Below are 12684 nucleotides of genomic sequence, written 5' to 3'. Positions count from 1 at the left end.
TGTCTGAACTTGAAAGTTTCTACAGCGTTCCTTGCTAACCACCACGGACTCAAACACAGGCCACTGGCTTGGCCGTTGCTTCAGTTCGCAGGCATTGCACCGTAGCGGCAAACGAGCAGAACAGGTACATCGCTCCTGTCCATGCAGCGGCCAACCTGGGAGACGTCTGCGCCGTTCACTTCAGGCAGTTACAGATGGAACCAGCAGCAACAAGTGAGACGCGGAGGTTCTAGGCGCCCTCGAGGGGCCTCAAGTGGGCGCCCTGCTGACGGCTTCAGAGGCTCCCAGTCATTCGCATCATCCACAGAGCTTCTTCCTATCCCTCCGAGGGCTCTAGACGACCCATGGGAGGCTTTACACTCTAAGTACGGAGGCATCCAGCCCCTGGACGCCCCAACGGAAGAGGTCCAAAGGGAACTGCAGGCGGAGGTCGCGCGGCAAGTTCGCCTGCAACAGATCTTAGGACTGAGAGAGAATCTTCCAGGAAACGGGTTTAACGGAGCAGAAACTGTACATGCGCAAGCTACGTGCCTACCACAGCCGTCGGGGTCGCCCCTAGTACCAGTCGGCGTGACCGAGTATCTGGCAACGACACAAGAAAAACGGCAGAGTGACCCAAATGACGTAGAGGGTTGCAAGAGTCCTAGCGAGCGCCCATCTGTCCCACCACAAGATTCGCATAGCACGGAGGCCACTTCCTCAGTAGCGCGCAATCGCCCATTGGTTTTGCCCCCGCCTCAATTTGGCCCGAAGGAGGCTGAAGAGGGGGCCGCGGCTTCACCAGTGAGCAGCACGGATTTTCTCGTAGGGACGGGAAATGATGATCATAGTATCCGCGCAGGGCGGAGCACGGATGAGCCCAAGCGGGGCATGTGCCTCCCCGCAGTCACGATGAATCTCGCCGGGGCTCTTCAAGGCTCACAAGCCCTTTGCCTGGACGAGGAGGGCATTTTGAAAAAGCTTCGACGCGATGTTTGAGTGAATGTGCACGTTTTCACCACGCAGATTTCTTTCAGCTGAGTAGCCAAGAGGGTTCAGTTTTCCCCAACTTTAGCCCTCTCTTTCATACGGCGTCAGGAAAGTTCTAGTCTGTGTGTTTGTTGATTGCGTAGGAAGCCCCGTTGAAACAATAGCGAGCCAGTCAGTTGACTCCCAAGACTAGCACTTAAATAGGTTACGAAGTAGCATCGATGTGGGAAGCGCCTCTTTTCGTGCGACCCGCAGCCCACTTCGTTGTGCTACACAGTATTTTGTATACAGGGCATATACTGGTGGACTGAGTATGCAACAAAAAGGGCAGCAAACACTATTCGAGTGCATACTCCTGTCGCCCCGAATAATGCGTTTCTTATGATGAGGATGAGTTCACTGCACACAGCGAGAGGATACAGAGGCAAATCAGAAGTGCCCCAAAAGAAAATCCGGACCTGATGGGGTGCAGTGTTTGAACGTTAGGGTGCATTCGAACACGTACACCTAACCCAGAATTTCAGTGCCAACTGCAGTTGTAGCATCAAAAACTAATCCCCAAGGGGCTGCTTGCACGTTTGTCCGCGACAAGGGCCACTTAGGGCCCCCGCAGGGCGGCGCTGATAACTGCTAGTCGATTCTCCTTCTCTTTCAGTTCCTGCACAGCAGCAGCAGCGGTGGCTGTCCGAGTCCAACGACGTACTGGTCATGGTAGCGACACAGTGGACTCAGAGCATGCTGGGATTGTCAGGGACCCGTTAAGGTGCGAGACCTCGAGAGAGCGGACCCTACTGTACCTGTTGCATGCGGTTCAGCATTTCAGACTTGGCAGCTGCTGCTGCTCTGGCCCCTGCTGCAGTTTCCACTGCGGTTTGCAGTCTCTTTTCTAAGTCTTCAATGGTGCTGCGTATCTCAAAACACATAGTCCCACAAGACCAAGCATTCGTAACACTTCACTATAGGGCTCGCGCTGTGTGATGCTTGTGTGCTAGAACGCATATGCATGCATTTGTATTTGCGTGCTGCGTCATGGGGGCCGGGTGCAATGAAGTGCGTGGGATCACCTTTCACAACACCGATTGCGAGCCTTGAGTGCTTCATTTTCCTTTTGAAAGGCTCTCAGCTGCTCCTCAAGAGAGACTTGGCGCAGTGATGCTGCTCTCGCTTGGCTCTGCGGCAGCAACGAATTGACCAATGCACCTCAGTCTCTTGATGCATGCAGACACAAATGCAGAGGCATGCAGATGTAAATGTAAACGTGCATGCATGCAGCGTACCTACGCGCGGAAAGAAGTAAAGCAAGATAATCCAAATTGGTCACAGGCAAACCCGTGCTTAAGCATGTAGAAATCGACTCGCGGGTGCAGGCAGGTCGCCCACCTCCTGTTCCCTTGCCATCTGCTGCAGCTGTTGCTCCAGCTGCTGCAACTTCTGCCTTGCTTGCTGTTCACTGTTTGCCGCAGCATGCATGCGCGCCTCCTTCAAAACTCCGTTCTCTGCCTGCTGTTCAGCTAGAGCCTTCATCACCAAAATGAGCTGTCTGAGACAGTAAAGCAAGCGCAGTGGATCGACTTATCCGCTTGTGGTTCCGCTGCACGAGTGCTGTTATCACTCCTACTAACCAAAAAAACCATGAATTTCACAAACGCAGCAAGAAGGCAGAACCCAAATCATGACAAAGCCTCAGATGCAGCTGCTGCTATCCCAGAAGCAGCAAGCACAACATTCGCAACACAACTACGCCAGTACCCAAGCAGCACCAGAAGCTCCGGCTTGGCACTGATGGAGTGGCAGTACAAACTCAGGCCGGACCGCAGTTCGTCTAACCTGAATTGTTGCTCGTTTTCATCCTGAACCTTCTCGTAGTTGATTTGCAGTTTGTTTTTTTCTTCCTGTGGCAAAGGTAGACAAGCACTTGCGCTGTCGTTTACTTTAACAGATCGAGGCGAGAGATCACCACAGCTAAATAAAAACAATAAAAACAAAACAGCGATCAAGAGAAGGAGCACGTTTATTAATTATACACTAACGTTGTTAATCAACAAGAAGATCCTAGTGCCAGCTTATAAGTTCCAGCCGCCAAGACAGACAACAGAACCCCCAAAGTGACAGATACGTTGGAGCAAATATACAAAAACCGACGGATGTACCCAAAGGCGTGTAAACATACGTTTGCACATTCATCTATTTGCATGTATTTAGAATATATGTACAGGCAAATACACACGCCGATATGCACATATACATGTAGAAGCGTAGAAACAAGCACACGTGAGCTAAATAAATAACTGTTTATATGTGTACAAGTGCCTTCGTGCGTGTTTAGAAGCCATGCCATGTGCGCCGGCAGGCTTGATTCGACCCTGCTCAGGAACAAAGCAAGTAGACCTGCACCTGTGTGCAGCCGCGAAGTTCACCTGCAGCTGCCTGTGTTTTTCAGTTAGCGCAGTGAGGGTGTTTGTTGTATGTTGCTGCTTTTCTAAAAGCGATCTTAGCTTCGCCTCTTGCTTGGATATCTCTTCCTTCTGAGAAATACATATTCGTATTGGTACAAATATCCTATATAAGTGCACGTCTTTGATATGAAAGTATTTATATGCAAAACAGACGTCGCTCTAAGTCGAGTAACTTGAACGGGGCACACTGCTAAGCCCAAAAAGCGTCCGCCGGCCAAATATGCTGCAGTCACAAGATTGTTCGCATTTCACCCTTTCAGGAAGTTTAGCTGCAGCACCAAAGGTAGCAAAAGCAGCAGCAACTGTACCTGCTTGACGTTAATCGCCGTCTGTATTTGCAAGTCGCGCGAGATCTCTGAAATGTCCGGTACATGCGGGGTCCTTCCCTCTCCCAGGTTGGACTGGAGACTGCGGAAGCCACGGACACACTGCCTTAAGCAACACATATAGACTCACTTGTGACGTGCTGGCAACTGGGACCCTCTCCCAGACCCCCTGTAATGCGCCATACGTAGAGCTACTGCTCTTGTCAAACCCAAACCTTCTCGTTCCGTGTGTGCACATCGTGGAATGCATCGACGATCCCCCAAGTGCACAGCGGTAGACAACACAGCAGCGGCAACAGCAAAAGTAGCGCTTGCAGCAGTGGGAGGAGCAGCTGCAACTGGTTTGCAGCACCAGCAAGAGCAGCAGCACAGAAGCAGTACTAAAAGCGGCAGCGACTCACGTGGCTATAGCCTCTTCTTTTGCATCTAGAAGTCTTTGAAACTCAGCGACAAGTTCTCTACCTCTTTGTTGTTCGGTCTCCAGTTCACGCCGCAGTCTGCAGCCCACCAATACAAGCAACACATAAGGCACGAGCAGCAGCAGCAAATACCTGGAATGTTCACTTTATCAAGCCATCAACATAGCTAAAGAGTTGACAGAAACAGCATCTCCACCGTGGACCGGACCATGCACAACAGCAGGAACAGCGTTTCACTGTAAATTGAGTGTGCAAGAAACCGGGACTCTTGACCATTATTTTTACGCAGTCACGAATCAGTGGGAGACCCATGCAGCTCTGCTGCATAGTCCAGTAGTGCTACTGTGGGCTCAGCTGTAAGTGGTTAGTAGAAGTCCCCCTGAACGGACTTTCGGGCCTCTTCAGTCAGGCGCTGTTCTTTGGCGGAATGGAGACGCTCTTGCCTGTCTGCTGCCTCCCTTATTCGATTCACCTCCATCTGCATCCCACAGCATTCCAGGCCACGTACCCTACTCCTAAACCCCGAGCTGTCAAGCCCAAGTCATATGCAACATAGCTCAGAAGTTGGCAGAAACAGCATTCCCAGCGTGGACCGGTTGGAGTCTTTGCAAGTAGTGACGAGGCAAACTGAGCACGGTGCGTAATAGAGTGCTGCAATTTTGACCTCATGAGCTTCATTGGTCACGGCAAGGCGCTGCGCCGCCTGCGCGGCCTGCAGCAGCAAACAGCAAAGCACGCTCATCAAAGGCAACTCAGTTCACTAGTGCGCTCACAAATACAAGAGTATATGCAGCGGCAAGTGCAGCAGCAGCAACTTAAACTGCCGTACGCTGTTCTTCGCCTCCGCCCTGGTCTGTCGTAGCTCCTTCAGTTCCACCAGGCGGCTGCGAGCTTCCTCCACAAGAGCAGCAGCCACTGGCCTGCCGCTAAGCTGCCAGGATCTGTCTTCAGAGGCACAACCTGCAGCAGCAGCGGCATCAGCTCACTTCGCCCATAGCAATGGCAACAGCCGTCATTTGTGGCACGCACCAGGAGTAAGAAGCCCCTTGTTGACAGAAATGAGAGCTGGGGAGAAACACAATTTGCCCCGCAGCACATGAAGCTCACCGAATTTGCTCAGGCCTTCCAGCCGCGCCATGAAGGGGCAGCTTCCTGCTGTCCATAAATCTGAATGTGTACTGGTTCCGCATGCAGCAGCTCCATCTCCTGTTGCTGCGCCATTTTTGTCGCTAGAACAAATGCAGTTTATGGGTGGTAACGCCCTCCAGCAGACAGGGATCGACTGAGCGCAACAAATTTCGCAGGCTAGGAAAGATCTCATAAAGGATGTTGCTACCAGGCGCCGTTAACGGCTGTAGCACAGGCAGCAGCACTGAAACCTGCACCAGCGGGTGTGGCTACAGCCGCAGCATAAGAAAAAGCAGCGAAGACCACAAGAAACAGTGACAATACCAGTGCGCAGCACTTGTATACAACCAAGAGTGCCTCTTCTGCTTCCGATGCCGTCTGTGGTGAACTAAGTGGCCCAGCAGCCAGCGCTGCAGCCGCCCGCTGCAGCAGCCGTAGGGAACGCGGCATGTGTCTCTTTGTGCAAGCGCTCAGATCAAGCGATGCATGCAGCGCCCGCAGCAGCAACCCCATGTCCCCTTGCTGTGCTGCTTCCTCCCCTGCAGTAGCATTTCCAGCAGCAGCACCATGGGCGTACACGCTATATCGTCAACAGACCTGTCGTGGCTGCAGCTGCTGCTGCCCTTCGGTGCAGTTTGTTCAGTGGTATACCTGCTACAGAAAGAGGATGGATACAGAGTGTTTCCACGATAGATCCGAGGGCCTCTGTGCCATCCCATAGGGCGGCAATGAGGCTCAGGCACGTTGCGCGTCGCAATCCCAGGGACTTGTTTTCACCGCCGCGCACTGCAGCAGTGGGAGGAATAAACACGCAAATATGGGACATGAAGGAGCGAATCACAATATGGCTGCTTCTAATGCGGAAAACCCTCAGGCAAAGAAGAACTGCAAACGGGCAAAAGCATTGCAAGCTACGCCGTATATCTACAACTTCAATGATTGCTGCTTTTCGTGCACGAACAAATGCTTACACAGCAAGCCTGCGTTTGCTGCCAAGCTGGCAACAACTTCTTCTCTTTGCTGGTGAGACATGTACCTCCCTATGCCTCGCGCGTCTTGGCAGCTGATGCACAACTCGAGAAAGGCTGATATGTACAAACAACCCAAGTCATCTCCGTTTGCTGCTATGTAAAAAAGCGACGGAAGACTCACAGCCGAAAGGGCAGCGCTGCTGCGACCTCTCCCAGGAGAGGTCTGTGATGGCTGTCTCTGCTGGTTTTGCTGCTGCAAGTGCTGGTTTCGCTGTTCCCTTGGAGTACCATCATTGCTGCTTCCAAAACCGGCACCATCAGGAGATGCCTGTTGTGCTGGTGGTAGAGTGTCCAGCCTGACGGCAACAGAGGCCCTCACAAATGGGCTGAAGAGACACAGCAGTGCCAGCATCTCCGCTATTGGGGAGGCGCATTGCAATTGTTCCCTAACAGAAAAACTGTTTTTTTCTCCATCTCCTTCTTGGCCAGGCGTAACAGTGTCGCATGATGTCTCAGATGTTGCTTTTTGCTGTGCGGCAGCAGCAGCAGCAGCAACTACTGTCTGCAAGGATTGTAAACAGACCGCCACAAAAGCCAGGGCAGCATCGTGCGTGCTGCTGCCAACTGCTTGCTGCATACGCGGTTCTTTGAGAGCCTCTCTCAGACAGAGGGCGCAGAGCCGCTGCTCCAGAGGCCTCCGGAGGTGATTGCGTACAGAAGCAATAAGCAATGCAAGGAGATGGCGAACGTTTGTAGGGCTAAATGACCCGTCATTGCTGCCGCTGCTGCCGCCACTGCTGGAGAGGCGTCGATACACTAGCCACGCCACGACAGCCACCGCAGAATCCCGCAGGCTCGCCGCCTTCCCAAGCAGGCGTGCGGCCCCCCGCTGCACTGCCTTGTGGAGACCCCTCAAGGGGCCCCCGCGCGCTGCTGAGGCTATGCCAGGGAGAGCAAGGAGGCCCTCATAGGCACCCAGCAAAGCCAAAAGCAGCACACTATCGCTGCTGCTGCTACTGGGTATCGTGGAGTAAGGAGGCTCTGCAGCAGCGGCAGCGCCCGCACCTGGTGTTGCAGCTGGCGCAGCTGCTGCTGAGGAAGGCATATTCCGGGTCTCTGCTTCTGCTGCCGCTACGGAAAGCGCAGCGAGAAAAGAAAATGCATGGTCCCCTTCAGCTGATTGCAGCAGCGCAGCAGCGTCTGGAGTGGCAACGAGGGACCGACAGAGGCAGCTAGTGATACAGTACAGAGTCGTGATCACGCGCCGCAGAGCGACACCTGCCAGGCCGCAACCACTGAGGGCCCCCAGCAAGGTGACTCCCCGGCTCAGCCAATCCTCTGCAGAGGGCACATCGGCTTCCTCACTCTGAGAGGCTCCTGGCAAACCGAGCCCTCGAGGAGACGTGGGGCCCCCATATTCAATGCCATTTTCTGATAGGCAAACGCTGCATAAGCAGCACAGAACGCGGCAGAGATGGCGCAGCACTGGGGTCCCTCTGGGGTGCACTTCTTTCTGTGACGAACCCTTGCTGCTGCCCTCCCAGATGATGATCGTATCTCTCGCCGCACTGGAGGCGCACACATCAGCCAGTGTGGTGAGCGCTCCTAGGTACTTCTCAGCCTCTTCAGAAGGCGTTGGAGCCCAGCCCTCACGAGACTCCGCCCACACGGAGGCTCCATCCAGCACATGGAGCGCCTCCACTGCTTCAGGAGAAAGGGAACGAGAGCTCTGGCGCTCGCTGAGAATCCCGACGTCGCCGGCGACCCCACAGTGCCCGGAGGCTCCCAAGTCCCATGGCTTTCCCTTAGCTTCTTTAGACTGAGGCGGAGTCGGCGTAAGGCCGAGCTGGAGCTCGCGGGCAACGCCACCAGTTGCCCACATCAAAGAAGGTCGGCTGGATTCGGAAATGCATGCAGCGTGTCAATTTCTCAGGGCAACTCGGATCCTTCTGGACTCAAAACGGAGAAAACTCTACCTGTCTTGAGCAGTCCAGCGCTGACTCACAGCACAGAAACTGTTGGGGTACTGGCTGGGGACGCTGAGTAGATGCAAAGAGTAGCTTGGCGCAGGAAAGTACCTGACTAAGCAAAAGAATTTACTTTGTTGTTCTTTCTTCAAGTGCTTCGAAAGATTATTAGTCGACCGGGTTAATACCTAAACGCATGCAACCCCACCTGGCTACCACCCTCTGTTGGGAGCAGACAGCACATGTAAATGCACCAGCCGTGGGCTACCAAGAATGTCAAGCTTATAAATATGAAAAGGTGCATACATTACTTCCTTGAGAGCGTAATGAATAAAGTTTGAGCAAAAGTGCAGTACATCGCCTTCTGCCGGCGGGGCCACAGGGTTCGATGAAGACTTCTATCACTCGGGGCACTACCCCTATCTCTCTGGATCTAGTTATGTATCTACAGAACTCGTACTTGCCAGAGCACTTATTGGACCAGGGAAGCAGTGCCTCTGCGGCCTAACGGTGGCAGGTCTCGACGCAGCACAATCAGGCTTGCACCAAAGTGCGTACTCGGTTGCCCTGAACACCAGAGTTGCTGAATAGATAGACTATCTGTTTGTAGGCCCTAACAAAGGGCTTTATGTACTCGTGGCTTGAACTTAATGTCTAGCATTCACGCAGACTTTTACTCAATGATATATGTGTCCAGGGACTGTTTAGAACGACTCTTAGCGCTACAGTTGATAAGAATAATATGAAATGCACTGAACTGGAGCATTCTCAAGCCTGCCAGTACTCTCAATGGTCACGGCAGCAGCAGAACTGCACAACGTGGAGGATTACCAAATGCACAGAGCTCCATGCTAGATTTTGTTTCGTGGACATTTCTAGGCCAACAGAGGTGGCGCGGTCAGCATGAATCCCCGCTGCTGCTACGGTTACCGCTGGGGACGATGTGAGGCTCAGTCAGCCGTGAGCCTCAGTTTTGCCGTGTTCGCACTACGGCTGCTGCTTAATCGCTGGCCCCTTGAGTACTACAGATGCTGAGTGTCGAGAAGAGACGCATGAAGGGGGCTTTAATTAATATGCATGCTCAAGCGTTCTAATTTGGGTTCCTTTACTATCTAAGGCGTGAAATATAATGCAGTTTAAGCAGAAAGAAGGAAAGAGAGGACCTCGTTAATCACTCGTGAATCTGTTACAGCAGCTTGTGACCCCGCAATCCAGCCAATAGTATAGGCATACGTACAAAACACTTGTTGCCTGACTAGGGAAAGTGCATTGCACATCACTGGCAAAGTACTGGAAGAAAACTATCTTGGAAAGCTTGGCCGCGTACCTTTATGTGTGCCACTCGGTAGATGCTAAGGTCAATACCTTCGAAAGCGGCAGCACGTCGCCTGCTCGAATTGAATTTATTTGCACATAGAAGTTGCGTACAATGAGCCACGCAGTATGAGGCGATGCAGACAGACCAAATGTTGCCATTTCGCTATACAGGAGCAGTGGAAGCAGCAGCTCCTGCTGATGCTCCTCCTGCAGCAGTTTTTGTCCTGCTGGCTTGCCAGACCCCAACTATCTTCCCCACAGCGCCTTTTCCTTTCAACATAACACGTAGCGGCGTCATGTTGACGCAGAAGTGCACTACTGCAAAGCTGCTGGTTCTGCTGCGCCTTCGCAGCAGCAATACCGTAGCCAACAGGCTACTGTCAGGGGAAGACAGGTTCTGCCTCTGCTTCCGCTAGCTTCTTCGTCCACTCTGCGGCCCGAGCTGCAAGGGACTGAGGACCGACATCAAAAAGGGTCTCTTCGAACTCTGCAACAGCGCCCCTTCCCAACGGCTGCTCGCTACACGGCACGTGAAGGCTATGCTGGGGCTGCTGCTCTAGCTGTTGCTGCTCTAGCTGCTGCTGCTTTTGCTTGTGTCCTATGGGATCATCCTGGGGTGTTGAGTCGAGCATTTGCAGCCAGAATACGCGGGTGTTCATACTCGAGGGAGACCGTTGGACTATCCAGGCGGCCTGCGGCCGGTGCTGCTGCTGTTCGTGCTGCTTTTGCTGTTGCTCGTGCTTTTGCTGTTGCTCGTGCTGCTGCTGTTGCTCGTGCTGCTGCTGTTTCCCGTGCTGCTGCTGCTGCCATGGCCTTAACATGGACCGAACAGGCAGCAAAAGTCTGCTGGCGGAGGAAATCCAGGCTGCCTCCCAGCGCTCTGTTTCCCTTCGCTCCCATTTGGGTGTCTCGTACACGGTGTCTATCCCTTCAGCTGCTAGTGCCCTAATAACCAAGCCTCTTGTAGATCCTGGGAGGCAAAGAGAGTCTGGAGCTGTCAGCACACAGCCTCGAGCTGTCGAGTACACCAGAAGATTACTGCTACACCCTGGAGACACCAAAAACAAACGCCACAGAAGCTACATGAACAATAGTAACTGCTGCGGGAGAGGCTCTGCTCAAAAGGAAAGCACGCGGTAACAGCACCTGCAAGAGCAGCAACACCACCGCACAGCAGCCGCAGCACCAGGAACACCCGCAGCGGCGTGTGGCTCAAGCGCTGAGTGTACCATCCAAAGTGTTCGTACCTTCAAGGAGAGACCCTTCGTTCTCAAGGATAACCTCCTCAATGGGCCTACCAATCTCTGCCGACGCTAGCTGAGCCTCTCTCAACAAGCTTTGCCGTTCCAACGCCCAGTCCGTCGATTTCACACTGGGCTTGGCACGGCCGTGGTGGGGGAGCAGCAAGACGTTGCACCACCGGATACTTGCAGTGGAAGTGGTGGCGGCTCTGGCGTTGCCAGCACAGTTGCTAGAGGATCCTTGAAGTTGTGACTCTGGTACGCCACTTAAGTTTTGGTCAAGTGCTTGCCGCTGCAGCTGCTGGTCGTGCGATCCCTCCTGCGCCGGTGGTGTCGCTGGTGGGCTGCTGCAAATGGCTGGTGAAGGCAGAAGAGGCTCAGCGAGCATCAAGAGGTTGAGGGAGGAAAGGCTGCCATTCTTTTCTGTCGCAGAACTAGGCTCGTAGCAAGGCGTTTCTTCTGCTGCTGAAGAGGCCTCAGATGCCTCTGGCGAACGCTGTGGCAGACCCAAAGCCGCCAGTATTTCTGGAAGCGTGCGGGAGGTTAGCATCATCGTCACCGCCAATTCTACTCCCTCAGGCAGCAGAGGCGCATCTCCTGCTGCTGTTTCAGTCTGTGCTTTTACTTCTGACTCGGCCGGTGAAAAGGCATAGAAGTGGCTCAAGCGTAGCAGATTCCTCAGGTCCTTCCAGGCTCTAGCCCTAAAGCGGGTGAGATCCTCGGCGGACGGGCCGGCGGTATCTTTGTTTGACGCGTTGTTTGACGTCTTGCTGGGAGTGCCAGTATCTGGGTCGCCTTTGTGAGGGTCTTGCCTGAAAAGAGGGGAAGTTGTCGTTGAGGACGCAGCAGCAGACCTCAGCAGCCTAAGGAGATTGGACTCCACCCCTAACAAGCGCGAGCCTCTCGCTATGGTGCGGATGGCTGCGTAGGGAGTTCCCGGGAGGGCCAGCAGCAGTGTGGCCCTCTTGAGTTCAATATTAACAAAAGCATCACTACCGCAAAGCAGCACTCTGCGGCTCCTTGTCGGGCATAGGGGAGCGTGGAGTCTGGTTTGATGAGGAGGCATACTACGCTTAATTGCCGCGGTTACCATATTGATGGACTCAGTGTGAGTCAATTCCGAAGACCGAAGGCAGAACCTGCCCAAAACTCGCCGCAGACATACGGGACATTGAGGCCTCACGGAAAGGGAGGAAGCTCGGAACAGATAAAATCGGCCCTGCGGCCTCTGGGCTGCTGTCACTTTCTCTTTGTCTTGTTCAAAACAAGGAAGGTGGGGGAAGATAACAAGAGCACTGAAGACACGACTGGATACAAATGCTCTAGTCTCGCCAGAGAGCCCAATGCTGCCATATGTGCCCTCTTGTCGAGGAAATGAAAAAAACCATATTCAACTGTCTTCAAAATATGAATTAGGACTCTTAAACTGGAAGCTTATGGAAATGCAGTCGCCGAAGTCTAAGCGGCCGACGGTCCTAAGTAGAGCTACGACGAATGGCGGCCCTAGAGACTGTTTGGTGGGGTTGTTGTTTTTCACGTTTGTCTCCGGGTCATCGATTTACCATTTACTTGCTTTTTTTCCATAATCAAACTTCATGAGCGGCGTCGCATCATTGTTTGGCCCCTTGCTGTCTTTTCTCCTAACTCTATCGCCACCTTCTTTGCCCAGGCAGCACTAGTAACAGCGAAAGCCACTGACCACTTCCTATCCCTGTATCTCCCAGGCAGGTTTAGACCCTGCAGGACTCACCAGGCAGGCAGGCCTCATACTGGCATGGGTGTCGGGTATCTGTCAGGTGTTTCCTACAGGGGGACTTTTTGAGGTCTGTGAAGTGTGGGGCCCGGTTGCGCTGCATACGATGCTCTGTGTGTTTACGTGTCTGCGCATAC

At 53.4% G+C, this 12684-nt stretch overlaps 3 protein-coding genes across 3 annotated transcripts; 1 reads left to right on the top strand and 2 right to left on the bottom strand.

Annotated features, from left to right (window-relative positions):
* Positions 1–141: 141 nt before the first annotated feature.
* On the top strand, positions 142–978 carry ENH_00078040 (hypothetical protein, conserved; the record flags this gene model as incomplete). The annotated part of the gene is made up of 1 exon (XM_013577684.1): positions 142–978. One exon carries the CDS (start codon positions 142–144, stop codon positions 976–978), a length of 837 nt encoding a protein of 278 aa, XP_013433138.1.
* Positions 979–1757: 779 nt separating this feature from the next.
* ENH_00078030 (hypothetical protein, conserved) lies at positions 1758–8151 on the bottom strand (the record flags this gene model as incomplete). The annotated part of the gene is made up of 14 exons (XM_013577683.1): positions 1758–1872; positions 2034–2140; positions 2350–2509; positions 2797–2861; positions 3387–3494; positions 3734–3833; positions 4153–4248; positions 4560–4648; positions 4799–4882; positions 5000–5130; positions 5278–5452; positions 5623–5837; positions 5950–6084; positions 6270–8151. 14 exons carry the CDS (start codon positions 8149–8151, stop codon positions 1758–1760), a joined length of 3462 nt encoding a protein of 1153 aa, XP_013433137.1.
* Positions 8152–9933: 1782 nt separating this feature from the next.
* Positions 9934–11887, bottom strand: ENH_00078020 (hypothetical protein, conserved; the record flags this gene model as incomplete). The annotated part of the gene is made up of 2 exons (XM_013577682.1): positions 9934–10601; positions 10801–11887. The coding sequence occupies 2 exons, from the start codon at positions 11885–11887 to the stop codon at positions 9934–9936; spliced, it is 1755 nt and encodes a 584-aa protein (XP_013433136.1).
* Between the last annotated feature and the right edge of the window lie 797 nt (positions 11888–12684).

The sequence above is a fragment of the Eimeria necatrix genome, genomic scaffold (assembly GCF_000499385.1).
Source record: "Eimeria necatrix Houghton genomic scaffold, Enh_scaff81, whole genome shotgun sequence".
NCBI lineage: Eukaryota > Apicomplexa > Conoidasida > Eucoccidiorida > Eimeriidae > Eimeria > Eimeria necatrix.
This window is presented reverse-complemented; position numbering and strand designations above follow the sequence as displayed.